At 45.1% G+C, this 24,008-nt stretch overlaps 10 protein-coding genes and 1 non-coding gene across 11 annotated transcripts; 5 read left to right on the top strand and 6 right to left on the bottom strand.

Moving 5' to 3' along the window:
- Window positions 1–578: 578 nt before the first annotated feature.
- Window positions 579–1,316, top strand: AWJ20_4707 (uncharacterized protein; the record flags this gene model as incomplete). The annotated part of the gene is made up of 1 exon (XM_018881796.1): window positions 579–1,316. The coding sequence occupies one exon, from the start codon at window positions 579–581 to the stop codon at window positions 1,314–1,316; it is 738 nt and encodes a 245-aa protein (XP_018736239.1).
- Window positions 1,317–1,548: 232 nt separating this feature from the next.
- Window positions 1,549–2,373, bottom strand: AWJ20_4706 (NADHX dehydratase; the record flags this gene model as incomplete). Its single annotated transcript, XM_018881795.1, has 1 exon — window positions 1,549–2,373. One exon carries the CDS (start codon window positions 2,371–2,373, stop codon window positions 1,549–1,551), a length of 825 nt encoding a protein of 274 aa, XP_018736238.1.
- A 2,323-nt stretch (window positions 2,374–4,696) lies between these two features.
- MCR1 (Mcr1p) lies at window positions 4,697–5,215 on the top strand (the record flags this gene model as incomplete). The annotated part of the gene is made up of 1 exon (XM_018881794.1): window positions 4,697–5,215. One exon carries the CDS (start codon window positions 4,697–4,699, stop codon window positions 5,213–5,215), a length of 519 nt encoding a protein of 172 aa, XP_018736237.1.
- Window positions 5,216–7,919: 2,704 nt separating this feature from the next.
- Window positions 7,920–9,410, bottom strand: BFR2 (Bfr2p; the record flags this gene model as incomplete). The annotated part of the gene is made up of 1 exon (XM_018881793.1): window positions 7,920–9,410. The coding sequence occupies one exon, from the start codon at window positions 9,408–9,410 to the stop codon at window positions 7,920–7,922; it is 1,491 nt and encodes a 496-aa protein (XP_018736236.1).
- A 572-nt stretch (window positions 9,411–9,982) lies between these two features.
- DBR1 (Dbr1p) lies at window positions 9,983–11,524 on the top strand (the record flags this gene model as incomplete). Its single annotated transcript, XM_018881792.1, has 1 exon — window positions 9,983–11,524. The coding sequence occupies one exon, from the start codon at window positions 9,983–9,985 to the stop codon at window positions 11,522–11,524; it is 1,542 nt and encodes a 513-aa protein (XP_018736235.1).
- A 189-nt stretch (window positions 11,525–11,713) lies between these two features.
- On the bottom strand, window positions 11,714–11,785 carry AWJ20_4702 (the record flags this gene model as incomplete). Its single annotated transcript has 1 exon — window positions 11,714–11,785. It is a non-coding gene; the product is annotated as a tRNA-Gln (tRNA).
- Window positions 11,786–12,181: 396 nt separating this feature from the next.
- Window positions 12,182–13,498, bottom strand: RPT1 (proteasome regulatory particle base subunit RPT1; the record flags this gene model as incomplete). Its single annotated transcript, XM_018881791.1, has 1 exon — window positions 12,182–13,498. The coding sequence occupies one exon, from the start codon at window positions 13,496–13,498 to the stop codon at window positions 12,182–12,184; it is 1,317 nt and encodes a 438-aa protein (XP_018736234.1).
- Window positions 13,499–14,498: 1,000 nt separating this feature from the next.
- Window positions 14,499–14,996, bottom strand: PSF1 (Psf1p; the record flags this gene model as incomplete). Its single annotated transcript, XM_018881790.1, has 1 exon — window positions 14,499–14,996. The coding sequence occupies one exon, from the start codon at window positions 14,994–14,996 to the stop codon at window positions 14,499–14,501; it is 498 nt and encodes a 165-aa protein (XP_018736233.1).
- A 352-nt stretch (window positions 14,997–15,348) lies between these two features.
- Window positions 15,349–17,181, bottom strand: SDH1 (succinate dehydrogenase flavoprotein subunit SDH1; the record flags this gene model as incomplete). Its single annotated transcript, XM_018881787.1, has 1 exon — window positions 15,349–17,181. The coding sequence occupies one exon, from the start codon at window positions 17,179–17,181 to the stop codon at window positions 15,349–15,351; it is 1,833 nt and encodes a 610-aa protein (XP_018736232.1).
- A 2,157-nt stretch (window positions 17,182–19,338) lies between these two features.
- RPC25 (DNA-directed RNA polymerase III subunit RPC25) lies at window positions 19,339–19,704 on the top strand (the record flags this gene model as incomplete). Its single annotated transcript, XM_018881786.1, has 1 exon — window positions 19,339–19,704. The coding sequence occupies one exon, from the start codon at window positions 19,339–19,341 to the stop codon at window positions 19,702–19,704; it is 366 nt and encodes a 121-aa protein (XP_018736231.1).
- A 1,518-nt stretch (window positions 19,705–21,222) lies between these two features.
- AVT3 (Avt3p) lies at window positions 21,223–23,622 on the top strand (the record flags this gene model as incomplete). Its single annotated transcript, XM_018881785.1, has 1 exon — window positions 21,223–23,622. The coding sequence occupies one exon, from the start codon at window positions 21,223–21,225 to the stop codon at window positions 23,620–23,622; it is 2,400 nt and encodes a 799-aa protein (XP_018736230.1).
- Between the last annotated feature and the right edge of the window lie 386 nt (window positions 23,623–24,008).

Below are 24,008 nucleotides of genomic sequence, written 5' to 3'. Positions count from 1 at the left end.
GACTTGCGTTTACCGTTACATAGTGCAGCAACTCTCGGCCAGCAGTTTATAAAGATCTATAGCCCCAAATATCACTTTTTCTATAATCCAGGTCTCCAAGTTCAATTCACAACCCTATTACTCTCACTGAATATCTTAGGAAATGAACCGGATTATTATTTTTTTTCTTTTATCATATCTTGACCACGATGGACATGCCTAAATTACACTCGTGAGTGCTCTTTCAGCCTTGCAGACCGTCAAACGCAAACTAAAATATAAATATGGTGAGCATCGATCTTGAATACTCATCAAGCTTGGACATAGAAAATTATACATTACGCGGGAGCTCGATAGAGAATGCCACCAGAAAACAAAGGAGCGGGTGGTGTCCCGAGTCTCGTTGAGCTGGCCAAAAGACAGTGCTTGCGATTTTCTCACTGTAAGTTATGAATGAATGGACCATACTGTATACTATGTTAATAGTATGGGGAGCAGATCTGGACTTTTTATAGGCATAATAATAATACTAACTACTGGTAGTGATCACAGATGTTGGAACTGCTCCGTATGATTTAATGTTTCCAATTTTGAGGAAAATGAGTGCTCGTCAGTTGTCAGATATTGAAAAGAAAAGTCCTCAGATCCGTAGTAGATCTGACGAGCTCTGGAAACTGTTTATAACTCGCGACTTTCCTGATAGGCCAGTCAGCGAGTCTCATAACCGAAGGGCATATGCTCAATACTATAAAGAAAAAGAGGCTCATTTGAAAAATGCCAGCTCGAGACTACGTGAGAGTCTCGAAAAGATCAAGCAAGAGAAAGCTTCAAGAACCATCACCTCCCTCGAAGTAGATCCGCAATCGCTACGAGCAGCTGCTCGAAGGAAAGCATCAAGTTCAGCGCCAGCAGGATCGCGGCTGATCCAAAAAGCGTTTAATTCTGCTAGAACAAAGGGCCCACTATTTTCATCGCGGAACACGAAATTTGCCAGTATGGGAATGGGTTCTATAAACGGACTACCACCAGGCATACCAGGAGCTATCAGAGCACCACGATCAATTCCTCCCCCGGCCATGAGAAACGTACCAACACCATCTCCTCTATCAATGCCCCTCAACGCGAGAGTCAGACCAACAGGCCCTGTAAGTCCATTAAAACCAGCTGTCGCCACCAAACCTCATCCTACCAAGCAAACCGCTCAAGAATCTGCCATAATAAACTCACCGGACAATCGCAAAAAGCCCAAAATAGACACACCACCGACCACGCCAACCATCGCACCCGCGACTCGCAAACGGCCCAACAGCAGCATCTTCCTCCAGCGACGCAAGTAACGACCTCACGAACCTCACGACCTAACGACCTGTATATAGTAACTCGATAGATGAACTTATTTAAGGGGTGTGCCTCCGGCGGCTGGGGCTCCGCCCCAGACCCTGGTTGCTCCTCTCGCTTCGCTCGAGTCGTTCCGTCGACGAACCCAGTCATCTCCTGCGAAGCAGGAGCCACGGGGTCTGGGGCGCAGCCCCAGCCGCCGGAGGCAGACTGGGCACAAAATGTATTTATTCATTCGAACAATTGTTTAAAGGCAGCACCGACCGAATCCGAGATGTCGGAGGTGAGGAGTGCCCGGCCGTGGTTTTTGTACGCGAGGGCCGAGGCGGTGCGGGTGATGGATGAGGCTGCAAAGACCGCAAGGAGAGTCAGGTCTCGCGAGTCTTGAGCTTCTTTGATAGGCTCAGTGTCCCAGAGTTTCTGTTCGTACGCCAGTTGCCAGGCTAGAAAGGCTGCTATTGACCCGCTAAGGGTGTCACCCTGTCCGCTGACTCTCTTGGGTCCGCCAGAGATATCGTTCGAAATCGTGGTATGGCCGTTGGAGATGTTGTCCAATTTACCTTTTTCCAGGATTGTCAGACCGCCAAACGTCGTTGCCAGTTTAGACACTTTAGGTGCAGACGCCGGATCGTCTCCCCCTGCGTCGTCGATCTCCAGTGCCTTGCATAGCCGTTGGAACTCTACTACATTGGGCGTCAAAATGGCCTTTTCGTAGCCTTTAATCAGATCCGGCTGGTTTTGGATCAGATATAACCCGTCAGCATCAATGACAATGGGCAGTTTGCGTTTCTTAGCTTCTTGGATAATAGCTGCCGTTGTTTCCAGCATCGTCTTGTCTCTGCCTAGTCCCGGTCCAATTACTACGACATGAATTCGATCCAACACTGAACACACCTTTTCAACTACATTTTGTATGCTGTGACCTGACGGAAGATGCTCGGTTTCAAATAAATAGGGGTGTACAATCAGATTGGGCGAGTACGATTTGATCACGTCACCGGCGTACTTCTCACAAATAACATGTGACATGTCAGCTCCTACCAGAGTCGATGCCATTGCTGAGAAGAATGGTGCTCCCGTGTAACTGGGATGTTAGTTAGTGGGTGGGTGTGCCTCCGGCGGCTGGGCTCCGCCCAGACCTGGTTGTGCTTGCTTCGCAAGCAGCTGGGATCGTGGGGTCCGGTGTTGGTGCTTACTCTTGACTTCCTCCTACGACGGCTATGCGGCCGGCTTGGCCCTTGTGGAAAGTGTCGCTGAGAGGTGGGATCAATCTTTTTGCCAACTTCAGAAGCTCTTTCCTGCCCAATTTTTCCAGCGACATTGTGTGTGTGTGCTATAATCAATAAATCAGTTCAGTTCAATTCAATTCAAAAGTCAATTCAAAAGTCAAAATTCAAAATTCAATTGTCAATTCCCAATTTCCAATTACCAATAAATTCTCTCTGCATATAGATTCAATTCAGAAATTGCCTGACGTCAATGTTGTAATGTGATGGAGAAGCAGCCTTGTATTCACTATCCACTATATATTATCGATAATGGGCTGATTAGCAATTTATACTATACTACACTATATTATATATATATGCTAGTAAGCTTGCATTGCTTTATAGAGCTTCAACCCTTTAAAGGCTGATATGCAATTGTGCGTCTCTGAACCGCAAGCTTGCTCGGGTTTGTCGCTAACTGATAACGGCCAGAAATGGTCTCGGTATGACCGCAAACACCTGACAAAAAGCCAAAACAGAAAAAAAATCAGGTTCTGCTTTCGGTTTGGCCATCCAACATTAAATGCCAGATAATGTTTTATATCAGTCTAAAATCAGTTTCAGATGCCTGTCTACAGCCTACTCTAAATCATGTCTCTTAAATATCTACTAAACCACGTGATTACATGAGATAAGGTGGAGTACCGTGAAGGTTATTATGAACCCCAGACCCCAGCAGAATCCACCAAACATTCACAAAAATCCACCAGATTATGCCCAATTGTCCCCGAATTATCACTTTCTCGGTGCTTTCCTAACATTCTGACACCCCCGATGCCCGACTCGAGCGCAGCGAGAGGAGCCACGGGGTCTGGGGCGGAGCCCCAGCCCCCGGAGGCATTGCACCCCAGCCAAAAAAATTGGTGAGAGTGAATATTTATCCAGAGACGACCGTTATCGGCGTCCTGATAACTGTATGTATGAAAGGGATCGGGATAGCGACGACATGTTTTTCTGGACCGCTGGAGGTTCGAAATAGTAATAAGCCTAATTTGTCATATTACCACATAATTACGAACAGGCTCTATCACGCCATGCCGAAGAACGGCAGCAGCAGCCAATAAAGAGGCATGGCTGGTGGGGTACTCAGAGCAAGCGGTTGTGGGAGTTAAAATACCCGTATTGCAGTCGAGCTTCCGTCAGACAGGGCCAGCCGTGCAAAAGAGTGAGAGATCGGCGGGGCCCCCAATTCCGACAAACCGGTCCCCAACTTATAAATATAAAAATAGTGCATTTTGCTTGTGGAATATTCTTGCTTCACAGGTATAGACAGTTCATTGTTTTCGAGCAAATCAAGCAATTGACTAAATCTTTCACTTCGAAACCGACAAACTTGCTAAACAAGAGTAAACATGTTCAGAAACAGCTCTGCCAGACTTTTCAACGTCGCTGCTAGCAGTGTAAGTTGCTTCCTCGCCATATCTCTAGACTCGGGCCAAAAACGCTTTTTCTCGTGCCAAATCTCAAGAATTGGCCCTTCGGGTCCAGTAACTCCTGCGAAGCAGGAGCAATGGGGTCTGGGGCGTAGCCCCAGCCGCCGGAGGCAGAACCCAACCCCGTGACCAGCATTACTAACTCTTCTCCCAGGCCCGTGGGTTTGCTACCGCTACTGCCACTTCCAAATCGTCCAACAGATCCAGTTGGGCCATGGCCGCCGGTATTGCTGCTGGCGCCGGTTTCGCTACCTGGTCGGTTTCCTCCGACAAACTCCGTGCTGACTCTTCTCCTAAGACTCTGCTTGGAGACAACGAGTGGGTCGACCTCAAAGTCAAGGAGGTCATCGATGTTTCTCCTAACGTAAGTGTTTTTTTTGGGTGGGGGTGTGCCTCCGGCGGCTGGGGCTCTGGCCCAGACCCCGTGGCTCCTCTCGCTTCGCTCGAGTCGGGTGTCGGGTTTCCCGGTTTTTGGTGAGCTAACCGGTCTAGACCAAGAAGGTCATTTTCGAGCTTCCTTCTAAGGACCACGTTTTGGGTTTGACCACTGCTAGTGCCGTTCTTGCCAAGTTCACTAGAGAGAACGGTAAGAACGTCTTGCGCCCTTATACTCCTATCAGCGATGTCGACCACAAGGGTGATTTCGAATTGGTCGTTAAGAAGTACGAGAACGGTCTTATGAGTACCCATATCCACGGCCTCAAGCCCAACGATGTTTTGTCTTTCAAGGGTCCTCTCCCCAAGTACCAATGGACTCCTAATGCCCACAAGGAGATTGCTCTCCTTGGTGGTGGTACTGGTATCACTCCTTTGTACCAACTTTTGCAAGCTATCCACAAGGATCCCAATGACAAGACTAAGGTCAATCTGTTCTATGCCAATGTTACTAAGGAAGATGTCTTGATCCGTGACGAGATTGAGGCTCTTATCAAGGACCGTCCCGATCAATTCAAGGTCACCTACTTCTTGGACAAGCCTCCTAGTGGATGGACCGGTGAGACTGGTTACATTTCTAAGGAATTCCTTTCTAAGAACCTCCCCAAGCCTGACTCCGAGAACATCAAGATCTTCGTCTGTGGTCCTCCTCCATTCTACAATGCTCTCTCTGGCCCCAAGGTCTCTCCCCAAGACCAAGGTGAGTTGACTGGTGCTTTGAAGGAGCTCGGCTACAACAAGGACCAGGTTTACAAGTTCTAAGTAGCTAAATAGAAACAATATACACAGATACATGAAATACATATGTATATAGGTAGACTTGCATGCGCCTCTGTCACGCTAGCCACATATGGCTATTTGTGGTACCTTAATACTTGTATGATAACAATGTCCCTGACTATCTCAATTAAGCTCGCATGCATGCTGCAATGCTGCATCTCGTATTATTCACTAGAACCTTATCGACTTCACTGCACCTCAACATACCCCTAGAAGGGCACTGCCTCCGGCGGCTGGGGCTCCGCCCCAGACCCTGGTTGTGCTCGCTTCGCGAGCGCTCCGGACGAACAACAGCCTCAATTTCGCTCAGTGGGTGACGTCGCTCGCGAAGCGAGCACAACCAGGGTCTGGGGCGGAGCCCCAGCCGCCGGAGGCATCTCGCCATTCAGATGTTTTTGATCGTAGGTATAGGATAAAATAAGAAACTGATTGAGTGGCTTAAAAATTAAGTAGAAGAAACAGGTTCATTGCGACTGCAGCTTTGGGAAAAATACCGAGGAGTAAGAAAAATCAGGTCCAGATCTGAGCTAGCTTTGGTGGAGATGCCTATTATTTTGGGGGTTGGGAGGTATACTAGGAAGTGGGTTGGTTAAGAAGTCAATAATATTCACACTTGTAGGCTGTGCTGGAACATTGTCACTCACCCTCGACTGAAATTCAATTCGTCGGCCATATAGCACATCAAACTCAAGATCAGATTCAAACTCGGAGTCAAAGTCGGACTCGGACTGCGAATAATAGTCGGACTCGCATTTGGATTCAAGCTCTGAGTTTAGTGGGTCGACAATTTCTGATGTTCCTAAGACATGGCCCCTGGTCCTGAATGCTTTGCGTAGACGGTCATTAGGTTTAATTTTCACTTTAATACCAGGTTTTTCAACTTGCTCGGAGCTTTTTTGATTTGCTCTCTTGTGAAATGTTATCCTGTTTTTCACTCTTTGTAAAGGTTTTGGTGGTACCTATTACTCTGCCCTCTGATTGAAAGCTCCGTGGCTTTCCTGCAGGAGTATCTCGTTTATGATCGCTATTATTTGACATATTCATTCAAGTTAAAATTGATCCTGTAATATATTAATATTTAGAGTTAAATTTGAAAAGTGTGCTGAGAAGATTGCATTTATTATGTTATTAATTAGTCTACGTGTTGGCCTTGCAGATTATGCATATGCATTGATTGTCATTCTGGACCCTTGACGAAATCACAAGGTGTTGAACGGCTGTTGCATATGAAATGATCGGCTATCATACAGATGACATTGATGTTTTAGATATCTCTTTTCACACCAGTGGCCATCACCATTGGCAATTTAGCTAACAATTTGGGATTTTATCTACGTATATGATACCATAGGTGTAGAGTTTTGATACAATTTAAGCGTGCGGTGTGCGGTTTAAGGGTACAATAATGCAAGGTAAGCTCGGGTTGAGATGTGGAGTATTGAATGAAAGGACTAATAAGAACTCTAACTAACGAGAAATTGCAGGCTATAACAAATACTATCCTCCAGATTATGGTAAGTTGCTTTAGTATCTAATTTTAAATCTCTTTTGGAAAAGTTCTAACAGAAATAGATGGAAAACAGAACCTGAATCAGTTGGCTAATCAACATGCACTCGGCAAAAGAGCACGAAAGTTAGATCAAGGGATTCTGGTAGTTAGGTTCGAGCTCCCTTATAATGCCTACTGTTTATCATGTGATAAACGATTAGCTCAAGGTACGCGGTATAATGCGGAAAAGAAGAAAATAGGGAATTATCATACTACGCCCATTTGGAGCTTCCAGTTCAAATGTCATCTTTGTGGTGGAATTATTGTAATAGTTACTGATCCACAAAACACCGATTATAAAATTGATCAGGGAGCAAGAAGAACTGCTGAAGATGAGCTAGCAAAACAAGCAGAACTACATGAAACAGTCCCCTCAGATTCCAATCCATTTTCAACCATAGAGAAAGAGAATGAAATCCAGACCAAACAAAACAAGGATAATAAGGCTTTACTTGATATATACAAGGCGAATTTAAAGCAATGGGATGACCCATATACTCAGTCACAAAAATTGCGTGAGAGCTTTCGAGTAAGTATGAAAAATGAATGGTATAATTACATTGTTGTATGGACTATATGCTAACCCGGTAATACTAGAATGAGAAAAATGAGATTAAAAAGAAGAAAGAGGAAGAGTCTAGGATAAAAGATAAGCTATCCTTGGCAATACCCCTGGTAGAAGCCAGCGTACAAGACGACATAGAAGCGAATTCTCGCGAGTTTGGTGGATCACAACCAAAGACAGAACTTAATAATAGACTCCACAGCACAATATTCAACGATCAAAAGCAGAATCAAAGAGACGTTCCTTTAAGCGTGAGCACCATAAGAAATATCGTAAGACATTCCACTGAATCATTTTCTATAGACATGAGCCCGTCTAGGCCGAAACGGATCAGGACTGAGAACAGGACGCCTGTTCAGGAGAAGGCCAAAAGTAGAGAAATCTCAACTCCTGATGCCAAGCCATCTCTAGTCGACTATGACGATTCGGGGGAATCAGATTCCTAAAATCAATGATATTATGATATCTATGGGAAATATAAATAACAATTAATGACTAATGACCAACAGCTATATGAAATACTATTATTACAAACTGTGAATTGGGCATGACCATGAAATAATGAACTGGTCTCAACCAAAGATCTGAAGACCATCATTCTCGGGTTCTTCTTCTGGTTTGTCTTCTTCAGCATCTGAATTATCATTCTCATCGATTTTAATCTTTTGGCCCAAGAGGGATGCAAATAGATCATCAATTTGCTCGTCTGTCCACGTAGTTGTATGGCGAGGAACGTCAAAGCCCTGCACTTTTTCCTGCACTGTGTACCGTAGTTTACGACCCTTGGATGCTTTGGTGTCTATATTCTTCTTCACTTTGGCTTTTGTCACAGTCCACTTCAGACCAGCAGTGTTTCCAGAATCAGCCATTCTTCTGTCGACCAGTTCCTTCAAAATTTGACGGTAAAAGTCTGTATCGTCGAAAATATGGTCCTCTTCTTGGATATCAACTGTCTTTGCCTGCTTCTCTTGGTCTTCAGCAACAGTTTCTAGCCCTAGAGCTTTGACGTTGGAACGATTTAGTTTGGTTCTCTTAACCAACCTCTCCATATCAGCCAAAACAGTCGATACTTGAATTGCTGCAGTCTGGTTTAATGACTTGAATTTGCTGGATTGTAATGCCATAGATCCAGTAGAAGACTGGACTTTCTGAGACCATTTAGTTAAAACAGACTCGCGATAACCGTATAGTGGTTTGTCCAAAGACTGGGCGTTTTCAAATGCAGTAGTAAGAGAGCGCTTTTTGCTCAACTTTTTGGGTAAATCAGTAAGCCCATCTTTTTGTAATAGTCGAAGTCGAAGTTGAGAGACTTTATTTAACAAATCAAAGACTGATTCTTTATTTTTGGATATTAATTCAGGCGTAGCCTCGGTAGTGAACTTTTCAGCACTGCTTCTCGAAATTGGAAGCTCGTTCACCGCCTGGATAGATTTTTGGAGTTTGATTCTGCAATCAATAATGCTTTCATAGATATTCAGTTGATGTTGAACTGCAGAGCCTTTTTCAGCGTCAGCCTTGGCAGTATTTGACAGTCGACCAGCCAAGTTCTTACGCTCGGCATCGATCAGTTCTTGAAGTTGAGCACGTTTAGCTACCTCATCTTCGGGGACGCCATCACTAGCAGAACCATTTAGTTTTCGTTGCTCTTTTTTCTCGCTAATATCATCATCAGATTGCATTTCATCTTCTTCCTCGGATTCATTTCCATTGACGACATCGTTTTCTTCGGAATCTTCCTCTTCTTCTTCTTCTTCCTCGGAGTCATCCTCACCCTCGACCTCCTCTTCATCGTCATCGTCACTTTCCTCAGAGTGACCACCATTTTGTTCAAATAATGCATCTCTTTTCACTCTTTTACCAACATATTTCACACCATCAACGTTTAACTCGTCATTTCTTAATGAACTCTTACTGACCTCCAAATAATGCTCAGTGGCAGCTTTGTTAACTTCTAACTCGTTGCCGCTATCATCATCTGGATTTCGGTTCTCAAAATCTTCAGGATCGAAATCAACGGGTTCTGGATTTGCCAGCTTAGCCAGCTGGTCAGCTAAGGATGGCATTTTTAACAAATGTTGGAATAACCACTGCTATTATGAGATCAAAATTTCACCGGTTGGTTCACTTTGCAGTAGTGGTCTATATTTTTTTCAAAAGATTAGATAACAATCCCTAACATCTGCAGATAAATATTTTAACGGGTGAAATCCTATTTGGGTAATGATAATCACAAGGGGATATGGAATCAATTATTCTAATCCCGCCAGTCAATAAGAAAGATATCGCAAATAGAGGAGACAGCCATTAAATAATAATCTATAGGTCGCTGGAGTGTCAAAAAGTCTATTAAAAGGAAATGCTCGAATTAAACCAGATAGCTTGACAATTCCTATATGGCTCTGAATTCCTGAAGGCATTTATTTGTTTTCACTGTTCCAATAAAAGACCAGCCAGCACATCGTTTCACTGCTAATCGAAAGCAATCGGTCAATTTCTTTTATCTAGCTCTTGTTGAATTACGAAATCAGTTGTAATAGCTTGTGAACTCAAAGGTGCGGCTCAACTGCGGCTTTGATATTAGTCTACGTGCTCGCTCCATCGCTGTGAGATTAATCCGCCATTATACTTGATCTGGATGATGAGGAAGAAATCTTTTAATATTGTGGTTGAAGGCTGTTGCCATGGCGAGTTGGACTCCATATACGAGGCCATTGGCAAATTGAATAAGCCTGTTGATCTGGTATTAATATGTGGAGATTTTCAGGCTTTACGCAATGAACAGGACATGAATTGCATTGCAATGCCACCCAAGTATCGCAAGCTGGGTGATTTTCACAAATATTATACCGGAGAGAAAAAGGCGCCGTATTTGACGTTGTTCATTGGTGGTAATCATGAATCCAGTAATTATTTATGGGAATTATTCTATGGAGGATGGGCTGCGCCGAATATTTATTACATGGGAGCTGCTAGTGTAGTAAATTTTAATGGTTTGAAAATAGGTGGCTTGTCGGGAATATACAATCATCAACACTTTCACTGGCACCATTTAGAGAAACTGCCATACAATGGCAGCTCGGAGAGGTCTGTATATCATGTAAGAAAGTTCGATACTATGAAACTTCTCATGCTGCGTCAAGGTTTGAATGTTATGATGAGCCATGATTGGCCAGCGAGAATCGAACATTTTGGTGATTTGAAAAAACTTCTGCGATTTAAAAAGCATCTTGCGAGAGATGTGGATACCGGTAGGTTGGGCTCTCCTGCGGCAGGATCGATCCTACAGAATGTTAGACCAGACTATTGGTTTAGTGCGCATTTACACGTTAGATACGAAGCACTTGTAAAGCACGAACCTCACGAGGAAATTGTAAATGAAACAAAAAATGCCACTAAACTTATTGAAGAAGAAAGTAAAAACGAGGACGAGATTGATTTAGAGGAATTGCTAGATGAGACTGACAACGATAAGAAGAATGAAGACGAGATTGAGTTAGAGGGATTGCTGGATGAGACTGCCAACGATAATGAGGCAAATAAAAGCAACGTCTTACATGCAAAGGAGGAGACTTTTCAAAAGGAAGCCTTGAATTCTGATGAGATCGATCTTTCTAGCGAACTGTCGTTAGAACCTTCAACTGATCAACCGGTGAAATCAGAGGCTCCCAATAATGTAAACAAAGTAGGTGCGCCAGAAACGCATTTTCTTGCCTTGGACAAGTGCCTCCCAGGACGACGTTTTATTGAGCATATAACCATAGAAGTAGAGACACGACCAGAAAAACGCAAGAGGAGACCCTCAACTCTTGATGATGGTGATAGTGCACAGGTCACTGAGGAAGAAACAGGCTTATCATACGATCCTGAATGGCTCGCAATAACACGAGCATTTCACAAATACTTCAAAACCTCATCTAATCAAACAGTTGACGAACTACCGCATGTGAATGATATCGATTCTCTGAATGAACATATTTCTACTGAGTTGCAGTGGGTCAACGAGAACATTGTAGATAAAGATCTTCTGACAATCCCCAATAACTTCAAGGTTCAAACTGAAACTCCGGCGGCCCCAACTTCGTCGTGGAAAAACCAGCAGCCTCCAGAAATCAGAAACAACCAAACTGAAGATTTTTGTCGATTGCTGGAGTTGGACAATAGAATATATCACTTGTAGAGAACGGAAATTCAAATGTATATTATTTATTACCTTACTGTACGAATCATTTGGTGGTCTGCTTCGGACCCGCCTCAGACCCTAGCTTTTGCTTTGAACAAGTCAGCTAGGAATTAATTAGAGTAATGAAAAAGAAACAACCCTTCTTGAATATATTACTCAGAAAGTTGTTGAAAAAACAAAAAGAGAAGGTCGCACCCGGAGTCGAACCGGGATTCCCAGAATCAAAATCTGATGTGATAACCGCTACACCATGCAACCGATTTCTTGATTTGTGAGTCTGCAAGTAATATTCGAGGAAACTTTTCACAATCCGTTTTATTCTTTTCGTAGCTGTTTAATCATATTTTTTCTCATATTTTGGAACAAAGCACTCGAAAGTGCCTATATATTGGTACTATGAAGCTGTATGCCACATTATAAGTTTATATGTTGTATTTTTAATATCTGCAAGCCTTACCCGCAGCATACCACGCATTTTCGCCCAAATCCACCAACCCATTTTTAACTCATTTAAATTCATTATCCCTATATTTAAATCATTTGCTGGCCCCTCTCAATCGAGCGAAGCGAGCTACGGGGTCTGGGGCAGAGCCCCAGCCGCCGGAGGCAAAAGCCGGCAAAAGACAGATCACAATGAGGAGTTTATTAAAATGATTAGTTATATTGCATGTACTGTGAGGTACTGCTGAACTTGAGGTTACCCTTGATGACCTTGTCGACGGCCGCGAGGAAATCCTTTTCAGTAGCGACCTTTCTTCTGGCACGAATGGCGAACATACCGGCCTCAGTACATACGGAACGCAGTTCAGCACCGGTCGAGTTAGGACACAGTCTAGAAATCAGCTCCCATCGGATATCACGATCAACGGACATGCTCTTAGAGTGGATTCTGAAAATGTTGGCACGGCCCTCAATATCGGGCAGGCTGAACTCGACCTTACGATCGATACGACCGGGTCTTAGTAAAGCAGGGTCCAAAGTGTTGGGACGATTGGTGGCAAACATGACTTTAATGTTACCACGGGGATCGAAACCGTCTAATTGAGTAATCAGCTCCAACATGGTTCTTTGCACTTCGTTATCACCACCAGCACCATCATCAAAACGCGCACCTCCAATGGCATCGATTTCGTCAAAGAAGATAATGCATGCTTTTTTAGTTCTGGCCATTTCAAACAGTTCTCTGATCATTCTTGCACCCTCACCGACATATTTCTGGACAAGCTCAGAACCGATAACACGAATAAAAGTAGCATCGGTTCTGTTTGCCGCGGCTCGCGCACACAGCGTCTTACCAGTACCAGGAGGTCCATATAATAAAATACCCTTAGGAGGATCGATACCAAGATTAGCGAATCTTTCAGGAGATAACAGAGGCAGCTCTACGACCTCACGAAGCTTTTCAATCTGTTCTTTGCTTCCACCAATATCTCCATAAGTGACATCGGGTTTCTCTTCGACAGTCATCATTGTAACAGATGGATCAATACGCGGTGGTAGTGGCAACATAATCTGGTATTTATTACGCTCCACACCGACTCTCATGCCCTCTTCAATATCAGTGGGTGAGACCTGGTCGCCCAAGCTGACAACGAATTTTGCGATTTGTTTGACATTAATGACATATTTGGCCTTTTCAGGGTCCTCGGGCGACTGAATGATCTTTGTACATCTGGCTACTTGTAATGGTTGTTCCTGTGATATAGTCTGTTTGTCAGCCATGATATCCCATAGATGTGGAGCTGCCAGACCGGTGTCCGACTCTTTGACGCCAACTTTTTCATTGATTCGTCCCTGAATATCTTTAATATCTTTCTCAATCACCTTCAATGCCGAACCATATGGAGCAGCACCGTATGTTTTGAGTACCTGGATGTCGCCCTCGGACAGTGGCACAATGTTCTCTTCAGGCTTTTCGTCGTCGCCATCAATTGGCGCCTTGTACTTCTCCCAGTCAGCTTTTGGTGGCATTGCTATTTGGCTATTCTATTTCTGTTACTGGCACCTGGAATTCGATTTATATTTCAGTCTATTCTGATTGCCTGGCCAATTTCTTTGTACTGGTTGTCTGTGTTGGTGGTTGATGCTGCTTCTACAGTAGTCTTCGATTACGAATAAAACCACACCGCTCCGTGGCGCCGCATATCTGCACCATCGCATGTGCACTTATGCACTCTTCCTCCTGCCTCTATACCTGACGACCCCTGGGGTTTCAATTTTTGTACTCGAGGTTTATTTTCTGGTGGGGTACTGCCTCCGGCGGCTGGGGCTCCGCCCCAGACCCCGCTGCTCCTCTCGCTGCGCTCGAGTCGGACTCAGGAGGTCCCAGAACAACTTAAGATTCGTGAATAGCAGGATCAATGGGAGGTTAGCATAGTAGAATCCCCAGAAACTGCCAAAAGCGTTCAAGAAACACTTCCTCGTTATATTTGGACCCAGCAAAGATCCCCTGTGAAATCTATGAATAAATTAAATAATAAATAAATACAGCGGCATCGCTATTGACATCGATAGGATGCTTTTTGGAGCATAAGAATACCAATCCTCCACCAATTACTCCACCAATTACCGCACCAACTCCACCAAATCCTTCAACAATTAGTCATATACACCTTGAGTATTTGGGTTTGGGAGTCCTAATGCTTTTAATCGAAGGGATCAGTGAGTACGTGCCCGCTTCCTGTGTATGCGTGCTTCAAGCGTAACTGGACCAGGGATTGAATCCAATTCGAAACCAGAAATAGAAACTGTAGAATCACAGGTTAAACAGCATTGATCTCGATCTTTCATTTACAGCTTCTGAAGATAGCCTTGCTGGATGAGACGCTGGACGTCTGCTTGGCGCACGAAAAACTGACTGTTCTTAGTGAGATTGAAAACACTAAACATGATGTTAGTATGATGTTGAAGCATACGAATCAATTGAATTTAAAACCTCTGATCACTCATTTGCGCGACGAACAACTAAAACTTACCCATATTCGGTCTGGATCTCACCAGCATCTTTCAGGACTCGGACGTCGATGAAGAGATCCCGTGGTGGCTCTAGTGATCCTGTCAAGTCAACATCCACCCACTCGCCTTTGTAATCTACCAATAACTCGGAATAATCTCGTAAATAATCTTGTTCATTCGGGTTGAGGTTGTTGAGCACCTCTTGGTCCATGGTGTCTACATCGTTCCATGCCATTGCATCCAAACGAGTAGATCGTAGACGTTGGTACGCCAGCAAACAACGCTTGTTTCTCCTCATACACAGATGCTGTACAAAGATCCAACAAGCAACTTTTCTGTCTTGAGTCGGAAGTTCACCTCCATACCGTGCCAGCACCGCTTCAGTATCGCGATGCAGGTCCCGCACCTCTCTCACTATACTTCGAACCAGTTCTTCCTGATACAGAGGAAGAGTTTCAAGCATCTGAGTCAGCTTGGCGTCCTGAATCAGTTTATTCGCAATATCACCATACATCTTGAACTTGACTCCAAACCTAAACTGTGAATAATATAATGAAGAGTGATCTACCAAGCGCATCTTCACGAACATTTCGACCCGCGTCACGACTTACGCCGCATGAGTCCCGATTCCCCCTGAGCCCGGGTCACCTCTATTCAATGGACAGATATCACAATTCAGTCTTCTTCGACTCTGCCTACAACAGCACTGCCACAAAAACCGAACCAGCAAAGACCCAGCGGCTCGCGAAGCGAGCACAACCAGGGTCTGGGGCGGAGCCCCAGCCGCCGGAGGCAGACCCGGAACCCCAAAGGACCCGCAAAAAAAGCGATTACAAAAATATATTTACGTTGTTTGTTTGAGTTCGTTAATAGACACGCTTGGCAGGAGGCACTGAAGGGCACTCGGCCTCGTCGAGTGTGGTGGAGATGACGTTTCTGTAGCCGAGCTTGACGGGGTCACCGGGCTTGTCTTGCCATGAAAGAGTGTGCTTCATCCAGTTGACGTCGTCACGTTCGGGATAATCTTCACGGGCATGAGCACCACGAGACTCCTTACGAGCAACAGCAGAGTAAGCAGTTTGCATGGCACAGGTCAACAGGTTCTGTAATTCAAGAGACTCGACAAGGTCACTGTTCCAGATCATAGAACGGTCAGTGGTACCCAAGTCAACAATAGACTTGTCAACCTCGGTAATACGTCTGACACCATCTTCAAGAGACTCTTGAGTTCTGAATACAGACACATCGGTTTGCATGACCTTTTGCATATTAAGACGGATCTCGGCAGTGGACTTGGATCCAGTAGCAGTACGGACCTTGTCAAGGTTGGCAATAGACTCATGACCAATATCAGCAGAAACGGGTTTAAGAGGAGTACCAGGAGTCAATTGGTCACGGATAGTGTGGGCAACAGCACGACCAAATACAACCAAATCAAGCAATGAGTTGGCACCCAATCTGTTGGCTCCGTGAACGGAAACACAGGCAGCTTCACCACATGCATACAGACCAGGAACAACCTTGTCGTTTCCGTTCTCATCCACAGTAAGAGCCTCACCGGTCCACTTGGTAGGAATACCACCCATGTTATAGTGGACGGTAGGAAGAACAGGAATAGGTTCCTTGGTGACATCGACACCTGCGAAAATAGCAGCAGTCTCAGAAATACCAGGCAATCTCTCCTTCAACACCTCGGCAGGCAAGTGAGACAATTGCAAGTAGATGTGGTCATTTTCAGGACCAACACCACGGCCCTCTCTGATTTCCAAAGTCATGGAACGAGAAACAACGTCACGAGAAGCCAAATCCTTGGCAGTAGGAGCATATCTCTCCATGAAACGTTCACCGTTCTTGTTCAACAAGTAACCACCTTCACCACGAGATCCTTCAGTAATCAAACATCCTGATCCATAAATACCAGTAGGATGGAATTGAACAAACTCCAAATCTTGTAATGGCAAACCAGCTCTGGTAACCATAGCAAGACCATCTCCTGTACATGTGTGAGCAGAGGTACATGAGAAATATGCTCTTCCGTATCCACCAGTGGCCAAAACGGTCTTGTGAGCACGGAATCTATGTAGAGTACCATCTTCCTGGTTATAGGCCATGACACCCACACACTCGCCATCCTGCATCAGCAAATCCATGGCAAAGAACTCAATGAAGAAATTAGTATTGTGTCGCAAAGACTGTCCATATAAGGAATGTAATAAAGCATGACCGGTTCTATCAGCAACGGCACAAGTACGGTATGCTTGACCACCCTTACCGAACTCCTTGGATTGACCACCAAAAGCACGTTGGTAGATACGGCCCTCATCGTTACGAGAGAATGGCACACCATAGTGTTCCAACTCGATAATGGATTGAGGTGCCTCCTTAGTCATATAGTGAATAGCATCTTGGTCACCCAACCAATCGGATCCCTTGACTGTGTCGTACATGTGCCACTTCCAGTTATCAGGGTGCATGTTACCAAGAGCAGCATTAATACCACCTTGAGCAGCTACTGTGTGCGAACGAGTAGGAAACAACTTGGAAATACAAGCTGTATTGAAACCAGCCTCGGCCAAACCGAAAGCAGCACGCAGACCTGCACCACCGGCACCAACCACAATGGCGTCGTACTCGTGGTCAATCACTGGATACTTCGAACTGACATGCTTACTGGCCTCCTGGGCTCGGATGGGCTTCATACGGGTTAGTTCTTATTCGTTCTGGGGGCCTGGGGCCTGCCTCCGGCGGCTGGGGCTCTGCCCCAGACCCCGTGGCTACTCTCGCTTCGCTCGAGTAGTGCGTCTACGGTCCCGGAAGCTCGCGAAGCGAGCACCACGGGGTCTGGGGCAGAGCCCCAGCCGCCGGAGGCACACTGCCATCCGTGAGAGACTTACCTGCTGGGAAAAGATCTTGCTGACACTGCGTGAAGTGTGGAACGATCTGGCAGCGCCATTTTTCTGGCATCTCGTTAGTATATCGGTTACGAATGAAATGGATGGAATATGCCATTGTCAATTACTACTGACTCTCGGCTGTGAAAAGTCGAATCCGCAAATTGGGGCCAGCTGGATATGAACCAGACCATGGGGGAACATGGCTTGACATGACTTGACATATTACGGCCGGATATGACTGAAAACAAGGCTGAATGCCGTCTTGGTTCATAAACTGCTTTTACGGAGAAATGTCCGGGTCATAAAATTCACAAATTCCAGTTCTGGACAGACTTAATTCCACCAATTCCAGATTGTAGTGCAGTTGGCAGGGACTCGGACCACGCGAATTGCACCTGCTCGCAATCACTTACCAATGGAGTTCTCTTAAGAGCACTCAGCATTTTGACTTCGTTTTAACCGACCCGTTTATTACCAACAAATGAATCGAATCTTGTCACCAAATGCCAACAAAAGTGTTCTCGTCTGTTGATGATCTTGGTCCTGGTTCCTCCTCCTATCAAATATTTTATGTGGAGACGGGTCGAAAAACCTGACCCTATTGTCTATCTCCATCGCTCTAACTATTCCTCCTGTCCGACCAATCATAGCCGCTGTATTTTATTTTTCGTCGCTGCTGTGCTCCGACCGACTACCCTAACCTCCCGGTTGACAACTGATCCGCCGGGAAAAGTCGCGACCGCTGTCGGCATGAATCGGCCAGCCGCAGTACCCCAGGTTTGGGTGTCTGCCTCCGGCGGCTGGGGCTCCGCCCCAGACCCCGCTGCTCCTCTCGCTTCGCTCGAGTCGGGCGTGGGGAGCCCCGTGTTTTAAAAACGTTTTGGTAGTGGGTGGGTTTGTGGAACTGGGGACGAAGTTGGGAGTCCCGGGTGAGTTCAGTCTGCCGGCCGTGGAAATGTAAAACTATTGGAAAAGGAAAAAAAAACATTAAGCATCTGAACTGAGTAAAAAGCATATATTAAAATCCATTAAAAGACTTTTTGTCAATTGTTTCTGGAATGTAGGTACTGAAAGTACAACTGAGAGTGACCCTCAGTCGACACCGTCTGCAGTGAGGATACAGAAACAGCCTGTGTTGGGCGTTTCCTTCTTTTAGAAGTCTGTCGGTACCAATGAAAGCATCAATTCTGAGCCGTATAGATCAATTTTGAAAGGTGAAAATTGCTATTTCAATGGCTTTCTGTTGAATTATTTGGGGTTCAGTGCTCTTCTTATACCTTTGAACCCGCACATCTGCCCACCCCAAAATGATACTGACCCCCTCTCCCCTCCCAGCAACCGACTCGAGCGCAGCGAGAGGAGCAGTGGGGTCTGGGGCGGAGCCCCAGCCGCCGGAGGCAGACCCCACCCCTGACGGTGTACCCGTTTCGCCAGTTGAAGCAAAACCAGGGGTAACGCAGGATATGCAAGTTGGAACGGCTGACGGGAATTATTTTTCAGAGAAGCAGCGGCAGGAGGAGGATGAGAGTACATAAATTTCACAGAAACAAACGGTCCGAGAGAAATACACATAGACGACCGGGGGAGCTCGCCTTTTGAGATGTTTGTTCTGACGAAGATATCTGATACTATCAGGCTGGAACCGTCTGAGTTCGACAAGCAGACTCCCGAGGCACTGAGCCAGGAGATCAACCGCAAGTACGCTAATCGCGTCATCCCAAACGTCGGGTTATGCATCTGTTTATATGACATTGAGTCTCTAGGAGACGGGTTAATACGACCTGGTGACGGTGCTGTATTTGTTAAGAGTAAGTGGTTGTGTTTTTTGGGTGGTGGGGGTGTGCCTCCGGCGGCTGGGCCCCAGACCCCACTGCTCCTCTCGCTGCGCTCGAGTCGGTTGCGAGGGGTCATGAGTGCTTGTTTGGTTTGATTTGGTGCTAACTTTGGGCAGCTGTGTTTAGAATGATTGTTTTTAGACCGTTTGTGGGCGAGATTCTCGTGGGATGGGTATCTTCTTGTACCGAGGAGGGCATCAATGTCAAGATGGAGTTCTTCGACGATATTCATATTCCAAAGTCATTGCTCTTTGAAGAGTGTTCATTTGTTCCCAGAGAACAAGCTTGGTTGTGGAAGACTGAAGAAAGCGAATTGTATATTGATACCAACGAGAAAATTCGATTCAGAGTTGAGCAAGAGATATTCAGTAACCAACCACCAAAAAGACCAGGCGTTGAAGAAGAAGAACAGGTCCACAACCAAGTGCCACCTTATTCTATTATTGGATCCTGCCAAACTGACGGTATGGGTCTTGTATCCTGGTGGGAATAGACCAACTGTTACGACTTTATTTATATTATATTAATGCATGATGAAACATTCAAACATAAGATCTTATACGAATTCAATTAGACATTTTGTTCCCTGAACCCCAATATTAAATTTAGTGGAAGTGAAGAGCAATTGATTTCAGAAAAAGGCTTTTGATAACCCGTACTATACATCGGAATTGTCGGAGGTTCATACGAGGTATATGATCCAGATCTGACCATATTCCAGGGTGGTGGACCAAGTCGTTGGCAAGAGTCTCCTTTGTCAGCTGTAGACAAAACATAGGTACGCTAATGTCGATTTTGACCTGGATATCCACTAGATTATGTAATATTGGTAAGGATTTGTTAAATTTGTTAGGAAAGCTGTTGGCTTCCAGATGCAGGGTCCACAAGAGATCGACAGAACATGCATAGCACCTCTACTTAGTCAACTACTTTAGCAGCCGAAATCTTTGGCTAAACTCTTGGTTCTCTGGTATTAATTGGAGAATTGTTTTCGGATTTTCTGTTGAAAAGATTGTAAGGGTTGCTCCTGAATTTTGAGTCGAATAGCACTTGGCGGGCTGAACATGATGCTCAGTGACTTCGTGGTATTAGAGAAGGAAAATATCAAGTAAACCAAAGAATTTCATCGAGAAAAGAATTCTTTAATCGAGGCAATGTCTTTCTCCCGACAAGTCCTGGCTCCCCCAAATAACGACTCGAGCGAAGCGAGAGGAGCAGCGGGGTCTGGGGCGGAGCCCCAGCCGCCGGAGGCAGAACCACCCCTACAGTACCAAAGTTAAGCAACCAACAAAGAAGGAAGGATTAATCTAAGAGCAATTGCGTAAGATTAGCACAGGGTCGGGTCATGTTGGAGCCGGTTTCCGAGGAACCCCCACGGAAAGGACCCGGGTAGAGATGGTTAATTGTCATGTGACCGGAGTCCGAGTAGGCAAGGGTGACACGGCGCGCGATCAGAGGTTAATTTCGTGCTGTCGAGGAGCGCCGTGTAATGTTATTAGTGAGGAGGGCGATTGACGGTGGTTGATAACAGCTTGTGCACTGAAACTTAACATTCGTCTGGCGCAAACAAATACACGGAAAGTTTTGTGTTGTTGATTGATTTCGAGGTGGATTGTATATTGCAATTTAAAGAGCCGATAATCGACGGGTTTTTCCTTCCGACAATTAATTGCATCATTGATTACTGTCAAGTGACTATATCCATCTGATCGAGTACTGATTAGCGATAATCGAGATAAGAATATATATACACAAGTGGACTCGGGATAACAAGTGCACCTACTGTTGTATCAAATATAGGTGACCAAGTTTATCTTGTCTTGATTTCTTAGCCATCTAATTCGAGTATATTAGTGGTGAATAGGATTCCTGGATTCTTGCTTTGGTTGTAATATTGGAATTGCCAGCCTGGAGACTGTTCACAGAGATCGCGACTTGATCTCGGTACTTTATTAGAGGTTCAATAGTTTGTTTTGATACTATTTCGATTGGATATTCATTGAGTTACACTATGTCATCTCCTAAACCCATTTCTTCGTCTCCTAAGTCTGCTAATGACAGCACAAATAGCCGTAGGGGGTCGATGGCAGGCTCACCTTTCCGTCAAGCATCTTTGAGGTTGGGATCCCCGGTTACAGTAGGCTCGTTTTCTCAACGGAGTCTTGGCCCTGGAACAGGTGCTAGTCCTGCTGCTGTATCAGATTTTGATGATAATGTGTTTTCTACAGATCGAAGGTCGTTCAGTTTACAGCGGAAAAGCTTTGGAAATGCCATTAACGGAGGTGTTTCAAGTGGGTTGGCCACAAGTTTAAGTACTAGCAATGCTATTGGTAATTCCAATGGTAATGGAACTGGTAATGGTAGCGGTAACGGAACATTATCAAGGGCCATGTCTTCATCCAGTGCATCTCCTAGTAATTTACTAGGTAGCAATATCCCTGGGTCATCAGCGGTATCTATTTCGGACCAAGGCTCGTCTATTATTGATATCGATAACCCCGATCCTGAGATTGTCAAGGTAGTTGGGCGTCATTTAGTTCGTGAGGCCCGAGGAAGTGACTTTGGTTCTGATTATGACGGTAGTGTTGGTCTAGGTAGCAATGATGGATTGACTGCTGGTACTAGTAATGGTGCTGGTGGTAACGGAACCGCAGGAATTGGTAATCGAGCTACTGATGTTGTAGACGATGATGACAAGTTCATGTCTCTTCGTTTACAAGGTGGAGATATAACTCGTCAACTGTATAATTGGCAACGAGAGCATGAAGAGGGAGATGCCGCTACGAAACGAGGCCGATCCCGCTCATTTGACCTTCCTCGACCGGCTATTGTTGGTCCTGATGGCCATCCTATTGATACCAAGAATATCAAGGCACCCGGTGGATTCCGCCGTAACTTTATCTCCCATAACCACCAAACACGAAATCGTCATGATCCCGAGTCTCAGAATACTCGTCGTCCAGCATTTTTAACAAGGAATTTCATTGAATTTTTGAGCATTTACGGACACTTTGCTGGTGAAGAGTTAGAAGACGATGAAGATGAAGACGATGAAGAAGACGGCGCTGGGAGTCCATTTGGTTATGGTGGCATTGGTGGTGCTTCTGTTGGTGGTAGTGGTGGTGCTGGTTCTGGTGGAAATGGCAACGGAGATGAGGAACAGGACCAAGATGAAACCAGTGCTCTTATTTCAAGACCACGGTTATCAAGAAAGAAATCAGCTCATCATGGACCCGGTAATGCGACCCAGACAAAGGCTGTAATGCTGTTGCTAAAGAGTTTCGTCGGAACTGGTGTGTTGTTTTTGCCCAAAGCTTACTCCAATGGTGGTCTGTTATTTTGCTCAGTATTGCTAGTATTTGTATCTCTCATTTCATATTGGTGTTTCTTGCTGCTTATTGAGTCGAAAAACCGAGTTGGAGGTGGCAGTTTTGGTGATATTGGAGGCGTGTTATACGGTCCTCGAATGAGACAGTTGATCTTGTTCTCCATTGTCATTTCTCAGATCGGTTTCGCTGCTGCTTATATCGTGTTTGTATCGGAGAATCTACAAGCATTTGTAATGGCCGTTACCAATAATCAAACTTTTATAAGAGTTGAAGTATTTATTTTCTTGCAACTCATTGTATTTTTACCACTGTCAATGATTCGAGATATCGCCAAGTTGTCAGGTACTGCTTTGGTAGCAGATTTCTTCATTTTACTTGGACTTGTGTATCTTTACTACTACGGCGCCCATACCATTGCTGAACAAGGAGTTGCTGATGTAGTCATGTTCAACAGTGAATCATGGACGCTATTTATTGGAACAGCCATTTTCACCTATGAAGGAATCGGACTTATCATCCCCATTCAAGAATCGATGAAGCATCCTCAGAAGTTCACTCCTGTTCTTGCTGGTGTTATGGTTGGCATCACTTTAGTATTTGTGTCCATGGGAGCTTTGCAATATGCCGCATATGGAACCAAGGTGAAGACTGTCATTATTCTCAACCTGCCTCAAGACTCGCACTTTGTCAATGGCGTACAGTTCCTGTATTCAGCAGCTATTCTGCTATCAACACCTTTGCAACTGTTCCCTGCCATTCGTATCATGGAGAACTGGCTATTTGTTCGCAGTGGTAAATACAACACTAAAATCAAGTGGCAGAAGAACGTATTCCGGTTTTTCCTCACATTTTTGACCGCCCTTGTCGCATGGGGTGGTGCCGATGATCTCGACAAGTTTGTCGCTCTCATCGGAAGCTTTGCATGTATCCCGCTAGTCTACATCTATCCGCCTCTGCTCCATCTGAAGGCAGTCAAACAGTCTTGGTACATGGTATTGGCAGACGTCGTGCTTGCCGTTGCCGGTCTTGGTGCCATGATTTACACCACAGCTGGTACCGTCAGCAGCTGGATCAAGTCCTAGCGTTTCATTAATAATTAATACAACAGGTAAACAGACAATCGTCTAAATTCTTGTTTCATAGATATAGAAAAAATACACCAGTTAATTTTAAGGGCGTTCTTACGCTGCCTCCAGCGGCTGGGCTTCTCTCGCCGGGCTTGAGTCGGGCTTAGGGGCCTCAGCATGGGGTTTTGGGACTGGTAAAGTGAGGTCAGAGGGTCTGAAGGGAGAATTAGTCCCATAAGAGAAGTTCAGGGGGGTGATGCAGGTGCAGTTCCTTACCTCTATCGAAGCACTGATAAGAATTTTTTGTCAAGCCGCATGTGAAAAATTACAGATTTAGACTGACATCCTGGGACAATATTTTAGAAGGTTAATAAGCTTGAAACTGATTTATTGCTATTCAA

This window comes from Sugiyamaella lignohabitans, chromosome D (genome assembly GCF_001640025.1).
Source record: "Sugiyamaella lignohabitans strain CBS 10342 chromosome D, complete sequence".
NCBI lineage: Eukaryota > Fungi > Ascomycota > Dipodascomycetes > Dipodascales > Trichomonascaceae > Sugiyamaella > Sugiyamaella lignohabitans.
This window is presented reverse-complemented; position numbering and strand designations above follow the sequence as displayed.